Genomic DNA, 23968 nt, shown 5'->3' on the forward strand with positions numbered 1-23968 from the left:
TTATTATGAAAAAAATAATATTTAATTAGTACGCCATAATTAATAAATTATAGTATCAAATTATTGGTTAATAAAGTAATTTAATTGACGTTATTAAATCTAATGATTATTATGAAAAAAAAAAAAAGAATCCCCTGTTTTCGACTCCTGTGTGTTTGACCAGGAAAAGTTATTTTTTGGGAAGAGTTAGCGTTGGAAGCCCGCTGTCATCCTTTGAGTATGATTTAATGTAAAATAAAATATTATATAATTTTAATAATACTAATATTAATTTATTTTAATAGAAAATATTTATTTTTTAACTTCAAAATTAAGTTTAACCATTGAACAATTAACCAAATTCTCCAAATTATTCTTATTTTCATAATTTGTTTAAATAGTTTTCATCTGGATGTAGTAAATTTTTCTCACTATTTTTCATCAACTGAAAAAATATTCGGGGTTCAACACCTAATATTTGAGTCCCGTGAAAAGTCCTAAGGGTTTGATTACGGTTATTAAAAATAAAAATAAATTAAAAATATTTTCCTAGTTTTTATCATATTTCATTTTTATTTATTTATTTTTCTTTATAATAAAATAATAAAAATCTATACTTCCTTGTTTTTCAAATTAATTTCAATTCAAAAAAGCTAAGAAATATAATTTAATTGGTATAGTGAAATCTTAGCAATTACTCACTTCCTATTAAAAAATTAATAAAAAATATTTTATAATAATAAATTTAATAATTTTTAAATAAGTCATAGGGCATTGTAAATAGGACATATGCACTACACTTCACACATTAATATTGGAACTTGAATTGCCAAAATTTTATATTGGATAAAATAATTTCTCTAGTTGCAACTTGCAAGCAACAAGTACCAATAACCCACTTGCCCAATTGTCATTGCCTTGAACCCCAAAAAAACTTTTTTCATATTACTCAAAATCTAATAGTGTGTTTGACCTAGTCATTTAAAAACAATTTTTTTATTTTTTAATACTATTTTGTCGTTGTTGTTTGAAAACAATTTTTTAAAATAAAATAAAATAAAAAATAAGTAGGAACTGTTTTCACCAATTCACAAAAAAAATACAGATCGATTTATTTATGTTTTCTAAAACTTGCTTTTAAGTTAAAAAATAAAAAATAATTTTTAAAAACAAATTTAAGAAAACATGGCTAAACTGTCCTTAATTATGATTCTACTATAAAGTATGAAAAGCATTAAATTTTGTTTTTCAAATAATATAATGATTTATTGAACTATAGGTTAAATTTTCTATCAAAATAAAAAATTATTTAAAATTTTAATATTTTTATTCTAATCGAATATGTTACAACGATAAATACTTAGATATATATATTTTTTAAACTTATGATAATTTTAAATCATAATTTACCAAATTCTTTAAACTACTTTCTAATTAATTTTCCCTTTAACTAATTAAAAACGATTTTCTCAAAAATGGAAGTAATATTTATTTATTCTAATATTGAAATTTCTATTTATAAAAGTTTATAGTAAAATATGAACAATTTATTTAGGAGGCGTTTAGATATACTTCTAAAAAAAAACATTTTTTTTTCTTTTGGGTTCTTGGGCTTTTTAGGATGAGGTAAAAAAAATAATAATTGGAGGGCCCAACTAAAAATACAAGTCCATTGGGTCTTTTCATTCCAACAAACAAAAGACTGAAAAAGCCCAACTAAAATGCAAGCCCATTGGGTTCTTTCATTCCCTTGGTTGGATGCCTATTATTAGGAATTTAATTCTTAACCCAACCTGACCCAGCTATTTTTAAGGGGTTCATGTTCGAGCTTCGCTTTTGTTTGAGGTGAGACCCAAAATTTAAATTGGGTAAGCCAATGGGCCGAATGCAGGTTAAAAATAAATTTGGCCCAACCCAATCTTTGGGTACATGGTGATTAATTTTTTAGATTAAATATCAATTACAATACTTTAACTTAAACAAATTGAAGGAAAAAATAAATAAATTTGTGTCCCATATTAAAATTTTCAAAATATTATTTATATTTTAAATTATTATTTAATATAAAAGAATTAAAAAACCTAAGATTTGTTCTAAAAATAATAATTTATTTTTAAAACAAAATTTCAAAATTTGATTTTTGTCGGAGGTTTGTTCAACCTATTTTTCAAGTTAGAATTTTTTAAAATTTAAATAATTGAAAACTATTTTTGTTGTAAATAACAAAAAAACCATTTTAAAAAATATTTTCAAGTACATCTCTTAGTTTTAAAATTTATATATTGTAATAGATTTTAACACATAATAATGTTTTTTTTAAGAAACATTTAATAAGAGTGTATTGGATGGTAATTTTAGGAAGTGTTTTTAATTTAAAAAATATTTTTTTAAATTAAATATTTAAAAAAATTAATTTTTTTTTTTAAATCATTATTATAATATTTTTTGATGAAACATTTCATTGATAATTCTCTTAAAAATACTTTCAAAAACGCTTCTACCAAAAACACTTCGAGTACAAATACTAGTCTAAAAACATTTTCATTAAAAACGCTTTAAATAAAAATATCGTAAAAATAATATAATTGAAAAAATACATATATTACTAGAAAAGAAATAATAATAGTAATACAAAAATGCATTTAAGAATGAAAATAAAATTATTATATTTACTTAAAATTTCATAATTTTTGTTCAAATAAAGGAGTAATTAATTTAGTTCGGTAAATTAATAGGTGAGTGAAAGGAGAGAGAAGGGCTAATAGACTATTGTACCCCCGATGTGGTTATCATTGCATATGGTGTGAGGGGTAATGGTGTAATTTCGTATATACCGAAGCTCTCCATTTCCGAAGGGGCTTTGTCATGGACGGAAAGCATAAAATCCTATTCAATCCAATTCTCCTAGTTGCAGTGAAAAAAAAAAAAAAAAAAGAAAAAAGAAGAGAAAAAAAAAAACTAACATCCTTTTGTACAAATCTCTCTATTTCTCAATTCTGAGATTGGCTTCTCACAGAGCTCCCTTCAGTCTCACACACCCAAAAAGGTTCGAAGTTTTCTCGGTGAGTTTTCTCGGGAAAAAATCGGAATTGGCGGGAAAAGGCTGTTGATTCTGAGGTTTCAGAGGATTCGGTGAAGTGGGTCGTGATTATTTTGGAATAGTATATTAGAATTTTGAGTGAATTTTGAAGCTTTGTGATGGCAAACCCATCTGGGACCCATCAAGAACCGGGTCACGCCTCGTCTTCATTCAACGGCGGGGGCAACCCGAGCAACGGAAGTGTTGCTCCGGCGTCGGAGAATTCTGGTCCTCCGGCGGGGGCGGTTGCGACGGCCACGGCGATGAAACACAACCCGGGTATTGCAATGGATTGGACACCCGAGGAGCAATCGGTTCTTGAAGAAGGGCTCAACGCGTGAGTTTTGATTTGCGTTTTTTGTAGTTTGAATTCAGTTTTGGGTTTTTGTAGTGTGAATTCAGTTCTGGGTTCTGAAAACTCTGGTAGAATTGTGAGTACTTGATGAAAACTCTGGGTATTTGTTTGGGAATTTGGTTGAATCGGCAGTTCTTTCTGGTAGTTTACTTTGAAGTTAATGTTTTGTGTTTTGTGAATAGTTTCTTGTTATAGTTCCAATTGTGTTCAGTATGCGCTGTTTCGTTCTTCTTCAATGATATTTTCTTCTTGATACTAGTCTACATGGCTGGTTCCAATTGTGTTCGAATTCTTATATATGCATGTATTTTGATGGGCTGGAAATTTGAATTGATTCCAAGTTCCTACATATGCATGTATGGATTTTCTTATGATAATATGCATGGTCTTGTTAGAGATAGTTTGGAAATTTATTTTAAAAAAACCCGAACGGAACCAAACCCAATACATGGGGGGTATATAAGAAACACTCTTTTCTTAGTTTTCTTTTTGGTTTCTTTTTCTTATTTTGTTCTCCCTCTCTGTTTTGCTGAGAGGGAGTGGTGGTGGTGGTGGTAGTAGTTGAATTTTCGAGAAGCATGATGTTGAAGGAAATACTTGCAGGAGATCATGGGAAACTTTGGTTCTCCTCTGAACTATGAGCAGAAGGATTTCAAATTTTCTTGTCTATCATGTAGGTAAGAAAATAGGACCTCCACTTTGAGATTGGTTCCTTGTGCTATCTCTCTTTATTGAGAATTTAAGGACACCAAATCTGAAAACTCTATGCGCATTCTGTTGGGGATGGAATCTAATGTTCTTCGCCCTGCATTTTGAGATGGATTTGCCTATTACACTAAGTTGTTTGAGATTTCAGTATAGGAAAAAAGTTCCTATGATGTCAAAATTTTCATTTTGATTTGTAGCTTTAAAAATCTTGTCATTTTATAATTTGTGTGATTTCTTATATGCAAACTTTGTTCGGTTCAATCTTGAAATTTTGGTGCTTTGGGAGTTGGTACTTTGACTACAATGTCGACCATGATAATTCTCAAAGCCTGGTTCAACACTATGTAAGTTGCCGAGGGTCACTACTTTTACATGGTTATTATTTGTTCTATACTACTTTTCTATTATGCTTAAACACATCGTCCTTGTTCCTAGCTTTATTTCCATGCTCATTTTGGTTGGTGCATGACTAGTCTATTTTACTAGTATGGTTTTGTTGATTGCCCACAGATATAGCTCCGATTCTAACATAATTCGGTATGCAAAGATTGCTATGCAATTACAAAATAAGACAGTTCGGGATGTGGCATTGCGGTGCAGATGGATGAGTGTATGTCCTACTATTTTCATTTCTTTGCAATGTACACTTTTTCCTTTTTGATATAATTGTTTGATTACTCTATTAGAGTTGCTGAAACCTTTAAATACGTTGACTCGAATATTTATTCTTGAGTTGTGGTCCACAAGTGACTTGCAGGTGGAGATTCATTTAAAAACTTGTTCCATCAGAAGTTCAATTGATGTTGAATCACCTTAGCTTGTTGGAAACCCGGTCTTTTTTATATGTGGCATCATCTTGCTTGACGACATTTTACTTGAATTCTAAGAAGCAAAGCAAGTGCACTTTTTTTAGTTTCTTTTCCTGTAATGTTTGAAAACATTTCTTGGAAAAATGAATAGCTAAAAATGGAAAGGAAGGTCTGTACTTACTGACCTTTAAAAGGAAGATGCCTACATTTGCATGAAATTAGGTGCAAGTTGAAGTTATTTTTAATTTTTAATAAGTTTAGTAATAAACTTAATGTGGCAAGTTGTTGGTTAACAACTGATGTTTGCTAACTAGGCTATTCTATTTTGCTTTCTCTTAATGAAGAGTTCAATGTCCATGCTTCACCAATGATTGTTTTGTCCATGGATCATGGATTTCAAATGATAAAATGATAGATATAAGTACTCCAAATAGAAATAAAGAAGTAGTGCCCCGTAGAAATTATTGAAAAGGAGTTTGAAATTATACTGAAGCTCCAAAGGGCACAAATATATTGGAGGCTGCTTGAATTGATGTTGTTTATCGAGATATCACTTAATGTTTCATGTGGTTGAATCAAGGAATGTTTTGATGACTACTCATCCCTCTTACACATGCAACACTTAGTATCCTTTTCCAAACTGCACTGCAAGTTCAAAATCCACATTTGCTGGAGCTAAGATCATTATATGTTTCAGATGGCATTATTTTTTGCATGCCTAAAGGATGCATTTATGGGTTGATGCAGCCTATTAACGAAGTAAACTTATGATAATGTATTCTACATGTTGAATAGGCAGCTTTCTTCAGTTAGAGATGCTTAACTGAGGCTCCTTTGTATACACCGTTATAGTTCAAATTTCACTTTCTCATCCAGTTGGTCAACCACCATTTTGACCAAAAGAGACCGAATTGGTCATTGTTCCAAATTAGTGATCAGTTAGGATCTTATAATATGAGTTCTAACTGATTTGCTTCTTTCTCCAGAAAAAGGAAAATAGCAAGAGAAGGAAAGAAGACCATAATTTGTCAAGGAAAAGCAAAGATAAAAAGGTATGCTATGTTATTATGTCTATCTTTGATTAAGTTCCATATTTTCTATTTCAGGTTAAGAATCTATTTCTCTTCCATGGTTGTGCAATGTGTGTCTGTTTCATTTGATATTACATTCTAGAATCATAAAAAATGTTGAAATAAGCAGGGGAAATAGATTACTCTTCTGATCTATGCATATTGTGAGTATCATAGCATTTATTTTTTTTAGTGTTTTCATGTACTAATTCAAATTGCAACCTTCTAACACTTCACATACAAAATGTGGTGTAACTCTGGCCAGTTTAGTTGCGGATGAATGATGCTGTAACATCTATATGAAACTGATTGTGGCGAGTTTAGTTCTTTCATGGTTTAGAGTTTCAGTCTTTTGAAACACCTGGAAGGAAAAATGTAGTAAGAGGCATTTCAAGCCTAAGTAATGATGAATACATATATGAAACTGATCCTCTAGGACATAAAACAATATGGATGAATGGCTCCAACATTGTGAATTTTTTTAACCAAAGCATCTGTGGACACGTATAAATTGCTTCAAAATGTACTGGAATGCCATAAAAAAACATCTTTCTCAAATTTTTTTTCTTAGAAATAAAAAAACATTTATTGTTTTTTTCATTTTTCCCTTTTTTGATGGATATCATTTACTTTGTGTTACACAGAGTTGAACCAGGAACCTCCCTCATCCATTTTTTGATGCATAAAGTTCTAGTACTCCTTTATTAGTTTTTATCCCAGTGATGATGCATATGAAAGTTTAATGCTATGCTTGGTTCCTAGAAAGTTTGAGGGAAAAAAATAATAGAGGGGAAAAAAATAATAGAGGGAAAAAAAAGTGAAGGAAAATAAAAAATAGATTTAAAGTTAAGGAATTATTTTTATATATTACTTCAAACCCATTTTACTTATTTAACTCTTCTATATAAAGATAAAATAATTTAAAAATATATAAGTTTCTTACTGATTTTAATTATATTTGACTTCTTTTTTTTTTTTTTTTTTTTTTTTGTACTTCTCATGGTAAACCAAACATGAGAAAATAATTTTCCTTTGCATTGTTTTTCTTTCCTTAGTGTTTTCCGGGAACCAAACATAGCCTAAGGCATATAGTGAAAATGAATATGGTTTTTTCATGAACAATGAATATGTTTGTTGTCATGTTGTTTCCAATCATTGAAGTGTTTGTACTTTTTTTAGACTGCAAAAATAATCTGACTCCTTTTTCCCCCTAAATGTGACTAATTTTCAGGTAGCATTTTTGAAAAAATTAGTCATTTTTCTCCATTCTCTCTACCAAACAGGCTCTTAATGTACCTATTGTGTGGTGGTTAAAATGCTTGTATTTTGTTGATTTTCAATTTTGAAAGTGCTCATATGTTTTAAAAAGTGATTGATATTCAAGTAATCTTTTTGAAAATTGTTATAGAAACCATGTCACCAAACATGTTTGTCTATGTCATTTGTTTTTTCTGTTTGCGGAAACAGAAGACAATTCTTGATCCTACTCCCAAAGCGCCTCATGGTGTCATAGAATGCAGTGGTTAAAATGCTGTATTTTGTATCATTTCCTTATACTTGAAGTGCTTGTATTTTTTAAGTAACCTTTTTGGAAACTTTATTTTTGATAGACTAAAAAAATAGTCTTTGAAACTATATTGCCAAACATGTTTTTCAATTATTTTTTCCTTCATTTTCAGAAACAGAAAACTATTCTGATTCTCATCAATTATTTTTTCCTTCATTTGATTGTTACTTACATGGGAACCTGTAATGTATGTCTATTTCTAGCACATGAATAACAGGTTGGAAATTGTGATTGTTTAGCAGATAGAAAAGACATGAATTGTCAACATTCTGACAATATTCAAGGGATGGTTAGATTTAATGAATATGGTTATGATTTTGCCAAACTATGATTGTGAATTCCTTTCAATATGTAATTTTTTTCTGTTTTCTGTTGTGAAACTGGTCTGAGATATATCATGCAATGATCTCAGTTCTCCTGCATTTGTTTTAGATCTATTTCTTATAACCAGAAGCTCATGGAGAATCTCTCTCACTTGTTTCTCAGGAAAAAGTCACTGAACCTTCAGCAAAGTCATCTCATTTAGCATCCCGAACCAATGTTCCACCATATGCTATGCCCATGATTCCTATGGACAATGATGATGGCATATCATACAAAGGTTTGGCCATAATCCTCTCTATTGTGTTTTTGAATAGTTATGAAAACTGAACAGATAACAACATAGGGGGCAAGTTTTCCCCTGTCAAAAAGGGTGGTTTCACGTATTGCCAGGTCCTTTATGATATGTGGCTTTTTTGCCTTCAAAAGATGTAGTCCAATATCTGATGACATTGTATCAGACACTAATTTTACAAAAATAACATGATTCAATAAGTTTTAACCATATAATTTTCATACTTTTGGTCCAAAAATAGAGAGCCTTTTTCACCACCCAAATCATTTCTCTCTCTCTCTCGCTCACTCCCTTGCTCTTCATAAAATTAGAGTATATTGGATGGTGGTGACCAATTGTGTAAAAAGGATGGCAGTACATGATTGTACACTTTGCGACAGGAGAAGTACCAAATGCAAAAGCATGTTCTTGGTTTCTTTTTGGCATATCTTTTCACCTACTTAAGTTTGTTCTGTTGTTTATCTATGTTTTCTTTTTTTCCTTTTTTCTCTCTAAATTGTATGTAGTGGGTGGCTTCCATAATCTATCACTACAGTTTCCTCATTAGATTTCAGAATTTAAAATACCAATATTGAGTAATTCAAAAATCTCAACTCTGTCAGTGGGGTGATTGTGTGATCATAAGAAAGCTCAGAAAAGTCCATAACTTTTATTTGTGTTCCACTTAATGTGTTTTTGTGTATTCACAAGTTGAGCAGGGATTTTGTTGGCTTGTAGAAATTTTATCATTGAAATAATAGGTTATGACTTTCTAATTATATTGTTCAAAATTACTCAAAAAGAATTGTATTTGAGAAAAAACTGGTTTTCATGGTCAATTTGTTTTTATATTTTCTGTCCAAACCTATTTCCATAATATAGCAAAATTATGGATTATATACTCATTAGATCATTAACCTATTTCTAATATTTTGTTTGCCTACTTTCCTTTATCCTAATTGAGATGGGGAAACTCTAGTTTTTAGTACTCAGGGCCTCAATGAGACATGGAATGAAATATTAGATAATTCCTTATTGTTTCTGATAGGCAAACAAAAATGTAGTAAACAGTGTCTTATAAGCAAGGGGAGATACCTTATGTATAGAGGGGGTATACAAGAGGCACCATCAGAATGGAAAATAAAACGGCTAACACCTAGAAAAACAGCAAAAAGCTCCACTATTCACTGTTTAGGATATTGATGAAATCCAAGAAAGAAAAATTCTCCCTCCCAAGCAGGGCTTTAGATCACCCGAAAAAGAGACTTAATAAGGATATCCTTCAACTTTTGGTGATGAAGCTGTTCCTCACTGAAGATCCTTCTCTTTCACTAACACCACAAACACCAAAACAAGCAGAGGGAAGCAATGGTTCAGACTTCCCTCTGCTGTCTATCCAAGCCCTTCTCCTTCCATCCCAAAAGGAGCTCTTTCACAGAATCTGAAAATACTTAATGAATGGCTAATAATGTCCCACAACTTTCTAACTCTATCACAATGGATAAGGATGTGATTTGTGGGGACCTTGCCAACTTTACAGAGACAATATCTGTTAACTATCGACCATTCCCTCTTTTGACTGCCAAAATCATTAGATTGAAGTAAACTTGTGCCATCTGGTCTTGATTTATTTATTTGGAAGTACATTTTTTCCTTAAAGGGAAGATGGGTAATAAACATATTTATGATTTAACATCAGTTTTGGAACTGTTTTTATATATAGTTTTTTAAGCAGCATATTATGGGTCGGTTAGCCTGCTGGCATGGGACTATAATTTAAAATCATCGTACTCCATCTAAGGAGTGCTTTGTGTGTGTCTAGTTTCAAGAACCTAAGCATAACCCTTAAGCTATGCTTTCCTTCACACTCCTTATATTTGATGGGAGTGTGCATGTCTCTTCATTGGCAAAAATTATATATCAAACTGGTTGAAGATTAGTGGGACTGATATGATTCTCCAGCTTCTATTCTAGGAAATAAGGAGTTGGATATAATTGTCCCTAGCATTTTACCTTTTTGTAAATGGGTTTTGCTAGTAGAAGATGAAAACTGTGGTTATTACATTGTTTTTCAAATTACAACATTGTATGGAAAGTGATAGATAGCCTTCAACCATCAAATTATGGTGATCTTACAGAAAAAGGTCTCATTGGAGGGATTCATCATGTGCTCAGCATGTATTAACCAGGCTAACTAGGATGTTAAATTACAGAGTGGCCTGTCAAATATCTTGTTCTCTTTCCTTTGTTGGCAATCTACAAGCTCTTGATTTTTGGGAGCTAGTTGTTTAGGAAGCACACAAGGGTTTGAGTGACTGGAAAAATGCTTATTTGTCGTTCAATAGTAGTTTTACTCCTTTTCGATCCTCTTTAGCCCACATACCTCTGTGTTTCATAGCTATGTTTAAGATCACGGTAAGGGTAGCAAGTTAGAAAGGGTTAACCTCCCATTCCTTAAAAAGGCTGGATGAAGCCTAGGCAACTTGACCTTTAGGACCAAAGTCTTTTGGTAAATGGTCATGGAAATTCCCTACGGAGTAACATGCATCATGGAATTCATTAGTCAAGAGAAAGATTGGGTTTCTGGAAAGTAGGTGAGATGTCAATTAACCTAGTAGGGAGGCCCATTCATTGCTTTGGGAAGTCTTCTCTCATGGGTGCCTGAGTTCTACTCTTATGTTATACCTTGTTAGTGATGATTTTGAAATTCAATTCTGGGATTTGTGGTGAGGAGACCATTTAAAAACTCTTTCCCTTAGATTTCTTTCTCATCTACTTGATAGAGGCTTCTATTGCTAATCTGGTTAATCAATCTAATTATCTGGTTTCATGGAACCTTGATTGCTAATCTTGCTAATGCTAAAAAACTGAAGGTTAGGTTCTGTTACTGGTAAGCGAATTATTAAAGGATGTGGTAATTTGTAAATTATTTTATATGAATTTGCATGTACCATATTCAGTTCTTGAAAGTTGCAGAAGAAGGAGACACCTAAAGGGACCTCAAAAAAAGGGAACCTTAGAAGACTATTGGTTGTTACATGAAAGATTAGGGCACCCCGATTTCCATTACATGAGGAAATTGTATCCAAATCTAGGTGATAGTCTAGATTTTTCCTAAACCAAGTGTGAAATTTGTGAGTTGGCTAAAAATCAAAAGGTGTCATATCTCATTACTGGCAAAAGAAGTGAAATTCCTTTCTTGGTTATAAATACTGATGTTTGGGTGCTCTCAAGGGTGACTTATATTTCTGGTGCTAGATGGATCCTTAGGTGGTGTTTGTTTTTTTGGCTTTTTGCTGAAACAATTTGTTTTAAGAATTTAGGTTGTTTGTTTTTCTATTTTTTCATGACTTATTATAAACTTTTTACTAAATAGAAAAAACCAAAATATGTAGCTTTTTCTAAATAGAAAAAATAACATATTGGTTTTTTTTACTTTTTAATACTTAATAGAAATAAAATACTACAAAAACAAACAACCTAATATTTAACACTATTAAGCATTAAGGTTCTATTTAGAATTAAGTAAAAAAACAAACACCACCTTAGTCTTATTGATGACTTCAATAGGACTATGTGGACCTACTTACGAAAGGATAAATATGAAAATTATTGCCACAATTCATAATTTTTTCTTAATGGTCTAAACACAATTTGACACCAAGACACCAAGATACGAACTGTTAAATTTGATAATGGTGGGAATACTTCAATGAAAGACTTCAAAAAATTTTCTTGGAAAAGGATGTTATTCATCAATCAAGTTGTGCAGGCACTCCCTAACAACATGGGGGCCGGACGGAAAAACAAACGTCTTCTTGAGGTAGTCGAACCTTAATGTTTGCCAAAAACGTTCTAAAACATCTTTGGGGAGATGCAGTTTTAATAACAACCTATCTTATCAATATGATGCCTTCAAAGGTACTCAATTTTCAAACTCCCATTGGAACATTGAAAGAATGTTATCCTCACCTATTCGTATTCGGTTCTTTACCATTGGAAGTCTTTGGAAGTAGTGTCTTTGTTCATGTCCCTAACAAAGATAGATCTAAGCTTGACCTAAAGGCCATTAAGTGCATTTTCCTTGGATATTCTCCAACCCAAAAGGGGTATAAGTGTTACCATCCACCAACCAAAAGGGAATTTGTTACAATAAATGAGTTTTTTTGAACATCAATCGTACTATTCAAAGACTGACCTTCAAGGGGAGCAAAAGATCAATCATAGAATTGGTTAGTCTCATTACCAACACTAGTTTGTAGTATTCAAGAAAATGGGAAGAACTTAGAGAATTCCTTGAAGACCACCATTGACAATGATAAAAGGACAATGGAGATACAAGTGTATACTAGAAGTCCTTGAGATCAATTTAGGTTGGTGGAAGGCCCTAATTCTTCAAAGGAAAACCAATCATGAACTTCAGATGAAGATATGGTTTCTATACCTCCTAAATCTATTTGTAATCCTTCCAATCTTGCTTCAATTTCTACTCCTTTCTTTGATACTAATCTTGATATTCCTATAGCAATCCGTAAGGGTGTTATGAGTTGCACCAAACACCCTTTGTCAAAATTCATGTCTTATCATAGGATTGTAGGGACTTATAAAGCATTTACCTCTCATATAAATTCAGATTCAATTCTAAGGAATGTTTGAAGAAACCCTTGCTGGCTTGAAGTGGAAGATTGCTATAGAGGAGATGAATGCTCTAAAGAAGAATGGGACTTGGGGTATTGTTGATTTACCTAAAGGAAAACGACTAGCGGGATGCAAATGGGTTTTTTGAATCCAATACAAGGCGGATGGTTCTGTGGAAAGATATAAGGCGCAACTTGTGGCCAAAGGGTACACACATATCTATGGTATGGACTACCAAGAAACCTTTGTCCTTGTGGCAAAGATGAACTTTATAAGAATTTTATTCTCTCTTGCATCTAATTACAATTGGCCACTACAACAATTTAACATTAAGAATGCTTTCTTACATGAAAATCTAGAAGAGGAGATCTACATGGACCTTCCACCCAGTTTTGGAGAGAATAATGGAAGGAAATGCAAGCTGAAAAAATCCTTATATGGCCTGAAACAATCACCTAGAGTATGGTTTGAAATATTTGCTCAATCGCTCTTTAAGTTCAGTTTTCATCAAAGTCAGGTGGATCATACTCTGTTCTTTAGAAGATCATCCACATGGAAGTTGGCTATACTGATTGTCTATCTAGACAATATCATTATGACGGGTGATGATAGTGAGAAAATTCAGAAATTGAAGGTTAAGTTGGCTAAAGAATTTGAAATCAAGGATCTGGATACTCTTCATTATTTTTTGGGAGTCGAAGTGGCCAGGTCAAAAGAAGAGATTTAAATATCCCAAAGGAAATATGTCTCGGATCTTCTTAAGGAAACTGGAATGCTTGGGTGCAAGCCTATAGAAAATCCTATTGATTTGAACCACAAGCTTGGTGTAGTTACAGATGGTGCTCTAGTAGATAAAGGAAGGTATTAGAGACTTGTGGGAAGATTAATCTATATTTCCCACACCAGACCTGATATTGCCTACTTTGTAAGTGTGGTTGGTTAGTTTATGCACTCTCCTTTAGAACCTCGCATGGAAGCATTCAAAAGAATATTGTCACACCTAAAAGCTACTCTAGGAAAAGGATTGCTATTTTCTCAAAATGGTCATATGGATGTGGAAGCATATACAAATGTTGATTGGGATGGATCCATGACTAATGAAAGATCCACCTTTGGCTATTGTACTCTTGTTGAAGGTAACTTAGTAACCTGTAGGAGTCAGAGGCAACTTGTGGTAGCCAGGTGAAGTGCGGAAGTTGAATATAGGGTCATGACACTTGGAATATGTGAGTTGATATGGATAAAGAACTTATTAAGGGAGTTGCAAATAGAATCAAAGGGTCCTATGGAGCTATATTGTGATAACAAGGCAAACTATAAGCATTGGACACAACCCAGTGTATCATGATATAACAAAACATATTGAGATAAATAGACACTTCATCAAAGAGAAAATTGCTAGTGGAATGATTTGTACTTGTGGAGAAAAATTGTATTTCTCATTCATATTTGAAAAGTATACAACCCTAGAAATATATACGACAACAGAAAAGAAAGAATAAGGAAAAAATTGGAAATTACCTTATTAAAGATCCCTACAAATTAAGGATTATATACACAAATATACATAAATCTACACAACTGGATAGTCACATAGTTGTACATACACAATTATATATAACAACTGTATATCTTCCACAACTGTATATTATAGCTGTAATAATCTTCAACACTTCCTCTCAAGTTGGTGAATAAATGTTGTCTATTACCAGCTTGATAATGATTTCTTGAAACTGAGCACTAGCTAATCCTTTTATTAAGACATCGGCTAATTGACCTCCAATGGACACATATGGTGTGTAGATTAAGCCATCGTCCAATTTTTCCTTAATAAAATGTTTGTCTACTTCCGCATGCTTGGTTCTATCATGTTGTACCGGGTTATGTGCAATGTTAATGACCAACTTATTGTTGCAATAAAGTTGCATAGTGTCTCCCACTTAATCTTCAAGTTTTCCAAGATAATCTTGAGCCAAAACAACTCATAGATTCCTTGGGCCATTGCATGATACTCTACTTCTACACTGGATCTTGCAACAACATTTTGTTTCTTACTTTTCCAAGTTACCAAATTCTCTCCAAGAAAAGTGCAATATCTTGTAGTAGACTTCCGATCAATAATTGATCCTGCATAATCTGCATTAGTATAGGTCTCCAATGGTAGCTCAGTTTTGTTTCCCTGGAGTTGCTTATAGGTAGTGTAGGATTCTATATACAACTTGTAGATGAATTTCCTTCAGGTTATGCATAAATATTGACTCATTAGGTTGACTACATAGGCTATGTCTGGTCGCGTATGTGAGAGGTAGATCAGCCTGCCAACCAATCTCTGGTATATACCCTTGTCTACGGTTACATTTTCATTTTCTTCTTTAAGCTTGTGATTTAGATCAATAGGTGTGTCAATTGATTTACATCTTATTTTTCTTGTCTCTTGTAATAAGTCAAGAACATATTTTTGTTGGGAGACAAAAATTCCATTTTTTGAGTGAGCCACTTCAATTTCCAAGAAATACTTTAGTTTTCCAAGCTCTTTTATTTCAAACTCTTTTGCTAAACACCACTTCAATGCTTCTCTTTCTTCAAGATCATTTCTAGTCACTATTACATCATCCACATAAACCAATAGGGCAATTGCTCTTCTTGAGGTTGAGTGTTTAATAAATAAGGTGTGGTCACTATGGCTTTGTTTGTAGCCAATGGTTATCATGACTTGGACAAATCTTCCAAACTAAGCTCGTGGAGATTGTTTTAGCCATTACAAAGCTTTTTTTTAATTTACTTAACCTTTTTTCCTTTCAAGTGCATATTAAAACCAGATGGAAGATCCATATAGATTTCCTCATCGAGCTTTCCATGTAGCAATGCATTTTTCACATCAAACTATTGTAAGTCCCAGTCAAATTAGGCAGCCAAAGACAATAAAACTCTCACAGTGTTCATCTTAGCTATTGGTGTGAAAATCTCTTGGTAATCTACTCCGTATGTTTGAGTATAACTTTTGACAACGAGTCTAGCTTTGTATCTCTTAAGTGAACCATTTGCTTTGTACTTTATTGTGAACACCCACTTGCATCCTACTGGACTCTTTTATTTTGGTAACTCAACCACATTCCAAGTTTTATTACTTTCAAGGGCTTCCATCTCGACCCTTATGACTTGTTTCCACTCCTTACTATTTAGTGCCTTGGATAAGGTCTTGGGTATGGCTGTGGTGTTTAGGCTGGTGAGAAAATTTCTATGTGATGAAGACAATCTATCATAGGACACAAAATGGGAAAGTGGATATAAAGGATGTTGAGTAAATGTTCTTGTTCTTTTTCTAAGTGTAATGGGCGGATTTAGATCACTAATATCAACAGAATCAGGAGAAATCTTTGGAGAAGAGAGATCATTTACCTCATAGGAAGTGGTCGATTATGACTCTTGGACCTGCACAGGTTTAGTGATGGTTGCTTTCTTCTTTGAGTAAACCAAAGTTGGCCTTATAGAACTAGGAACTTGTTTCCTTGAAGGTGGATATCTAGGGTTAGGACTTGTAGGTTAAGGAATTTGTGAGTGCTCAAATATAGGCTCAAACATGGATGGTTGTGATTGTGAGGGTTTAGACATAGATAGGGGCAAGTCAAGTAAGATCAAATCTCCGGTATCTATATCTTCCATGACTGATGTCTCCCCTGAAGATAAGGATAATTGAAGTAGCTTTCATGTTCAATAAAGGATACATCAAAAGAGACATAAATTGTTGAGTGGGTGGATGATAACATTTATAACCTCTTTGAGTAGACGAATCCCTTACAAAAATGCATTTAATTGCTCTTGGATTTAGTTTCCCTCCATTATGAGTGTGGACATGGACAAAAAAAACACAACCAAAAGCTCTTGTAACAAGATTGGTAGACATTGTAAAGTTTGGGAAGTATTTTGAAAAAATTTCCATTGGACTTTTGAACTCCAAAACTCTAGATGACAACTGATTTATAAGATGAGTAGCAGTAAGTACTACTTTCCCCTAATATGATTTAGGAACATTTTTTTGGAACAAAAAAGCTCTTGTAACAGTAAGAAGATGACTATTTTTTCTTTTAGCAATCCCATTTTGTTAGGGAGTACTAACATATTCATGGATAATACATTCTTTTTGGAAATAAGGAGATAGGATTTGATTGAAGTAATCCTTTGCATTATTACACCCAAACTTCTTGATTCCCACTCCAAATCGAGTTTTGACCATTTTGTCACATTTGATTTTTGTTTAAGAAGAAAGATTCAAAATACTCGAGTGCAATGATCTATAAATGAGACAAATCGTCTAGAGCCTAAAATATTAGGAATTGTAGAAGGACCCCAAATATCACTGTGAACTAATGCAAAAGGAATTGAAACTCTTTTATTACTTATTGGAAAAGAAACATGACGGTGTTTTGCAAGTTCACAAACATCACAATGTAATTTTTCTACATCAATTCCTTTGAACAATAAAGGAAACATACTTTTAAGATTGTCAAATGATGGATGCCCAAGACGATGATGATGAAGCCAATCTTATCTTTTATTGTGGATAGGATTTTGGAAAGGAAAGATAAGGGGACCTTAGGTACATGTAGCACATTTTTCAAAACTATGGATTTATTCAAGTGAACTTCCCCTTGGCTAACTATGGTGGCTAGAGAGCCTACAACAATGGCTATTTTCTTGTTACTAGGACATGGGCTATAGGTACTAAAACTTTGTGAGGAATGAGTCATATGATTTGTAGCTCCCGAGTTGATGACCTAAGAGCTTAGGAAAGGCATATTTGAGATACTAAAAGCAAGAGAAGGAGAATACTTACTTGACTGAGTGAGAGAACAAGCACCATTAGGAGTCTCAAAGGTTCCTAGGAGATTCTTCAATTTCTCAATCTCTTCCTTGTTAAGCTTAGTATGTTCATTGCCCCCAGAATTCATCTTCTCTTGTAAAGGGTTTTCATTGATTTGAGAGTTGGTGAAGCGTGTCTGAGTTCCCTGTTGCCCACCTTTGAAACATTGCTGTCCACCCTTGAAGTTTCCAGCACCGGTACACGAAATAGTGTCCTTGTTCGTTGTTTTGGACAAATCAGCTGTTGATGGAGTATTCATGCTATCAGGTTTGGGTGGTGTTGGTGTCATCAACAATCTTGGACTTGGTGGGTAGAATTCAGATATAACTTTAGAGAAAAATATAACAAAGTGCCTTTGAAATGACAATGAAGGCCGTTAAACTAGGGTTCAAAAAATAGAGGAAAAAGGGTACTATAACTCAGCGATGAAGGCTAAAAAGAAAAAATCCCAAGGAGCCTAATTCGGCTCTGATACCACGTGGAGAAAAATTGTATTTCTTATTCATACTTTAAAAGTATACAACCCTAGAAATATACACAGCAATAGAAAAGAAAAGATAAAGAAAGAATTGGAAACTACCCTATTAAAGATCCTTGCAAATCATAGCTGTGCAATCCCGTTTCCGTGGAGCATTATTTGGAGCCCTTGTGTTCCTACAAAGGTGGGTTTTTTTGCTTGGGAAGCTTCATGGGGGAAGGTTCTTACCCAAGATCAACTCAAGAGAAGGGGTTGGAACTTAGCTAACAGGTGCTTCTTGTGTTGTGCTGAAGAGGAGATGATAAATCACATCCTTGTTCATTGCTCCAAGGCGAGGGTTTTGTTGGATCTCATGTTTTCTTTGTTCGGTGTTAATTGGGTCCTTCCGCTCATGGTTAGAGACACTCTCTTAGGTTGGTTTGCTCCCTTTGTGGACAAGAAGCATAGAAAGGTTTGGTGGGCAGCTCCTCTCTGTTTATTTTGGACGGTTTGGAAGGAAAGAAACATGATAGTTTTTGATAATGAGGTTTTGTCGATTCAAAAAATGAAAAATTCTTTTGTTTGTAATCTCTTCTCTTGGGCTAAGTCTTGTTTAGATGTAGGACCCTTTTCTTTAATTAACTTTGTTGATTGGTTGGGCTCTTGTTGAGGGCTGGTGAGTGCTTGCCTATTTTGTTTCTTGTCTTTTGATGACTCATGTATACTCCCTGTATGCTTTGGGTTGCCTTTCAAACACCCTTTTTTTAATATATCTTCTGTGGGTTTATCTATAAAAAAAAAAAAAGATCCTTGCAAATCAGGAATTATAGACACAAATATACACAAATCTACACAGCTGGATATTCACATAACTGCACACACACACAACTATATATTACAGCTGTATACGCAACTGTATATCTTCCACAGTTGTATATTATATTTGTAATAATCTTCAATAGTACTCTATTCATTTCTTCCAAGTTGCAACTAGCAAATGTCTTCACTAAAGGAGTTCTTAAATCCAAGGTTAAACTCAATGATCAACAAGCTGGGAATAGAGGATATTTTCGAACCAGTTTGAGGGGGAGTGTTGGAAATTAGTCACTGATCTAAAGGAAATCAGCTACTGATCTCAAGGAAATTAGTGATTGATCTCACCCTTGATTGATGGAAACCATATATTGATTTCACCCTTGATTCCAAGGGTTAATTAACTATCTTGACCAGTCTAAGACCATTTTAGGAAGTTCTTTTATTTAGTCAACTTTGTAATTAGGTTGACAAATATTTGTAGCACTGATTTAGGAAGTTTATATTTTTTTTTCTTTTCTTACATTATTTCTTCTATATAAATATGTATACTATGAATAATTTAACAATTTTCAATTGGATTCTAAACCAATATATCCCTTAAACATGTTTGGCCTTTTGGTGCCTTGTATGTACCATGTATGCTTTTGCACAGCATTTTGTTAGCCGTTGTTAATATAATTGATCTCTGGCTATCAAAACTAAATAAATAAAATGACTACATGGCTAACAGAAAAATACCCTAACCCTAACCCTAACAAATTATAGTTTAAAATCTGTAATATGATGATAAAATTATATATCTTATTATATATACAATAAAGCTAGCCTGTTGTTAAGAGAAGAGAAAAAGAAAAGAAAAAGGACAAAGAAGAAGAAGAAAAAATCTAACCATTTGAAAAAAATTGCACTGTTGATCAGGAGAAATTTTCTCCTAATAAGGAAAGAGTGATTTCCACCCATGTCATCCAGAAAAAAGAGATACATCATGCATGATTCTTACTGTTTGAAACCACACTTTTTTTGTTCCTTACCTATGACTAGGAGATTAGTACCATTTTAATTAACAGAGCATGTGGTTATCAATTTTTTGAGTATTTATTTTTTTGTTTAGCATTAAGTTCTAATGATATGATTGTACCTCACATTGTTATGGTAATGCTATTTTAAAAATTTTGCATTGTGTCATGTGCAGCCATTGGTGGTTCTACTGGACAGCTTCTTGAGCAAAATGCACAAGCTTTCAATCAAATTTCTGCAAATCTTGCCTCTCTACAGGTGAATTTTCTGGCATATGAATTCCAGATCCACATTATTGTTGCTTCGAATATAAATCCTTGAATTCCAGCCTCACTCTTTCTTCAATGCATGACGAATGTCGGTATCATCTGTCTTTCAAAGATATTCGTGAGACTGTTACCTACTGCTAATAAAGATACATAGTTTTGGTGTATCTCCTTACCTTAAATGCCATTTATTGGATTACAACCTAACTATCATGCTGATTCAATGGCACATCTACTTTATTGACCAAGTTAGAGAATTATCATGTACTCTTTTCACTATAGAGTGGCAAATTGGATTAGAAAGAAAGTTTGACAGGTCTAGATTGGTCATCCCATAAGTAAAACCATTGGTGAGTCAGTTAATAATGGAGGTTGGATCATCATTAGACTGTAATTCCTGCACTTCAATATCAGCGGCCCTTCTTATAATCATTTTGACTTCTCTTAACACTTTTTTTTGTTACCACAACTGGTAGTTCATGAAATTTTACCTGTGTTTTTGTAATCTAAACTATACTGAACATAAGATATCCTAAATATATTTTTAGAAATGAATACTTTAAGAAATGTAACGGCATTATGGACATATCATTATTCTGTCGAATGCCCTTATTCTTCTTCACAAATGCATCCTTGGTGGCTTTCATGCTTAATAACCTTCTTTCCCATTCTCTTTCTGCAGATACAAGACAACATCAGTCTTTTCTGCCAAGCTCGTGACAATATCCAGGCCATCTTGAATGAGTATGTTGCGAACTATGCTTAATGCTTTCTTTACTTGCTACCATGTGGATTCGTGTTTGTGATGGATGTGTGATGTAGGGGTATATGTTAATGGCAACAACAAAGTCCTGTATCAGACTGTTTATTGTCAGCTACATGAATCCTTGTCTGCAATTCAATCTTGTCTAGAAAAATGTCCTCTATTAAACCATCTGCCTTACCGTTTATGATATCTATTATTCTAACATATGGGCCTTTTTTCTGATCCACTAAAAAGTGCATTTTGTTGGCTTCCCTCTTGGATGCTTGCCTGAAAATATTGAAAGTCGAGTAAAATTTTGAAGAGTCAAATTTGTTATGAGTCGTCATAAATTTTTTTTGTTTAGCACTTTAGTTACAACTTGAGAGAGAGGCTCAAGAAATTTGCACAAATATCAATTCTTAGCTAGAGAAAAGAAATCTGGCCAGAAACCACAACTCAGAAATCATGTTGGCCAATCCACATAGCCACATCCGAGGTACAATATAGCAAAGTACTTAAACCTTTTGTTTTCCATACTATATTGTGTGTTTAAATTTTATACATTAATCTCAAAAAATGTGTAATTCAGTTGTTTAAAAATAACTTGGCCATGAAAGTTATAATAGAAAAGTTTGGCAAGCCAATGGATGAATCAACCAACGTATAAAATTTCATATTTATCGATCTTGCCTTAAAGAGGCAAGGCTCCCCTTAGAATGAAGAGGAGGTAGCAATTTTTGTTGGAAATTTTAGGATGGTGTCATTCATTAAGGCTGAAAAACAAGTAGTGCGGAGAGTTGGGGCTCCACCCATTGGTCTGACTTGAATTCATTGTCTAGCTTTCTACCCGAATTTTTCTCCTCCATTAGGCTAGTCATTTGCATTTTCTGTGTTGGGGGCTACCAGTCCCATGGTTAACATGCAGATACATTCATTTTTTATTTTTCCTTTTATTGTTTTGCCACTCATCCATCTCTGTATCCTCATTTTAAGTACTCGCTTCCACCTGTCTTGTACATTCTCTTTATTATCCTATACTAACTTAATGTGCAATATCCTCTCAATCTCCCTTGAAAGACAAACAATCAATCCGAGATAAAGTAAATGGTTAATTTTAGGTATCACTTGATCACAAATTTGAGTCATTCCCTCATTTATTTGCTTAATTTTACTTAATGAATACTTGCTATATTTTTTGTTTTAATCCTAGGTTATATAAAACCTTATAGGTTTTGAGGTTGTTCTCCATATGCCTAATGAAATTGTTTTTTTTTTTTTTTTGATAGAGAAAGTGAATTATATGAAACGGAAAGAGGAAGCACCAAAATAGTGCCCTCTGAGTATACAGGGAGTATACAAAAGCAGCCCAAAGGCTTGAAACCAAGGGAGGAGGAAATAAACAACAAAACCCCTATCCTTACTTAGAGCCTAGCCACTCAAAAAAGCTAACAAGAGAAGAAGGGCTCAAAACTATAAACACCCTAACCCAAGACCAAAGATTACATACAAAAGAATATTTCAGTCTTTGAAGCGAAAACTTCTCATTCCTAAAAGCTAACAAATTCCTTTCCTTCCAGACTGACCAAAATATACATAAGGGGACCATTTGTCAAGCCTTTTTACGGGTTTTCCCCACAAAAGCTCCATGCCAACCAAGGAGAGTTTCCTTCACTGAACCAGAGAGAACCCAAACCATTGTATTTTTTCCATAAGAATTCATCTGGTTAAAAACAAGAACACCAACGTCTAGCAAATTCCGTAGTTTGTCAATCACCCAGTTATTACTTGTATATCTTGGAATGTAGCATGGTGCAAATGCCCAGGTGCCATAGGTGCTGAATTTGCCAACAATATTGAGCTATTAAACTACCCAAGAGATTAAAAAGATATATCATGAACAAAGTATGTGTTAGACATCTATTTTCTGAAAATAACACTGAACTATTGGCATATCTGTTTCTGCCTTATTCATCAGTAGGAAGTGGGTAAACCATGTTGCTCAATTTAGCTTGGGGTGTGCCATCTTTATAACTACAAGTAGTTTTCATTGCTTGTGTTCACACCTTTTCACTCTTTAGATCTTTATTGTATCGATTCTTGTTACTATGGTGAGATTGTTAGGATCATTTCTACAAAATCCAAAATGAATCCATTTAGTATTTCTGTTGGATGAACCTCGCTTCTTGGCTTTTTCCATTATAACCACTGGATCTTGATATATGTTTGAATTCTTTATTCATGTATGCAGAAACACTCACCCATTTATTTAATTTGCTACCCATCTGCAGCTTGAATGACATGCCAGAAGTAATGCGGCAGATGCCGCCTCTTCCTGTGAAGATAAACGAAGATCTGGTCAACTCCATCCTTCCCCGCGCATCCCACCCGGCCCTCCCAAGGCAGCCATGAGCTTAGGAAGAGTAGTAACCATGAACCCCACCTCAAGGGCCTCCCTCATACATTTTGCTGCTCTGCTTCTATTGGGATTTTATCTAATCAAATCCCTTTTCTCTCCATGCTAAGGAAAAACTGTGGACTCAAGATGATCATCAGCCACTTCCCAACTGAAAATTCTAGTGATCCATTTATGGGAAAGTGGCATGGTCATTTTTTTTTCTCACTTCCTTTATATTTTCTTGGTGTTTTTCATTGGATCAGTCTCTGTAGTGTATGGTACAGGGTGGTTTATAGACCGTGCAGAGATTGTGGGGGATGAAGAGTAATAATGAATGTTTTGATGTTACCAATTTACTTCTCTGTATTGATGTAATTAGGGCTTTTGATCTCCATTGGCTTCATATTTTCCGGGATTGGCACTGATTGGTTACCAGGAAAATGAGACCAGTTTGGCTTGCAGGTGAAACTTGGATGATGGAGTTGAAACAATTGATGGGTATTTGATTTGAACTACAAGACTTTTCTCTTGACTGGGGCCTGGGAAAATATTGAAATGAGATGATTCATAGCATCCATGAATCTGATTGGACTATTTATTGCTGAATTTGA

The 23968-nt window shown here is 33.6% G+C and overlaps 1 protein-coding gene across 1 annotated transcript; it reads left to right on the forward strand.

Annotated features, from left to right (window-relative positions):
• Window positions 1-2901: 2901 nt before the first annotated feature.
• Window positions 2902-23960, forward strand: LOC117915021. The gene is made up of 7 exons (XM_034830564.1): window positions 2902-3395; window positions 4632-4731; window positions 5917-5982; window positions 8054-8168; window positions 20127-20209; window positions 20900-20961; window positions 23251-23960. Exons 1-7 carry the CDS (start codon window positions 3178-3180, stop codon window positions 23369-23371), a joined length of 765 nt encoding a protein of 254 aa, XP_034686455.1. The 5' UTR covers window positions 2902-3177; the 3' UTR covers window positions 23372-23960.
• The last annotated feature ends 8 nt before the right edge of the window (window positions 23961-23968 follow it).

This window comes from Vitis riparia, chromosome 5 (genome assembly GCF_004353265.1).
Source record: "Vitis riparia cultivar Riparia Gloire de Montpellier isolate 1030 chromosome 5, EGFV_Vit.rip_1.0, whole genome shotgun sequence".
Lineage (NCBI taxonomy): Eukaryota > Viridiplantae > Streptophyta > Magnoliopsida > Vitales > Vitaceae > Vitis > Vitis riparia.

What these genes read in the sequence shown, in the direction of transcription:
- LOC117915021 (XM_034830564.1), top strand. Translation starts at nt 3,178, where the DNA reads ATGGCAAACCCATCTGGGACCCATCAAGAACCGGGTCACGCCTCGTCT. An exon ending in TGATGGCATATCATACAAAG is followed by an intron (nt 8,169 to 20,126) that starts GTTTGGCCATAA and finishes TGTCATGTGCAG; the next exon opens with CCATTGGTGGTTCTACTGGA. An exon ending in CAAATCTTGCCTCTCTACAG is followed by an intron (nt 20,210 to 20,899) that starts GTGAATTTTCTG and finishes CTCTTTCTGCAG; the next exon opens with ATACAAGACAACATCAGTCT.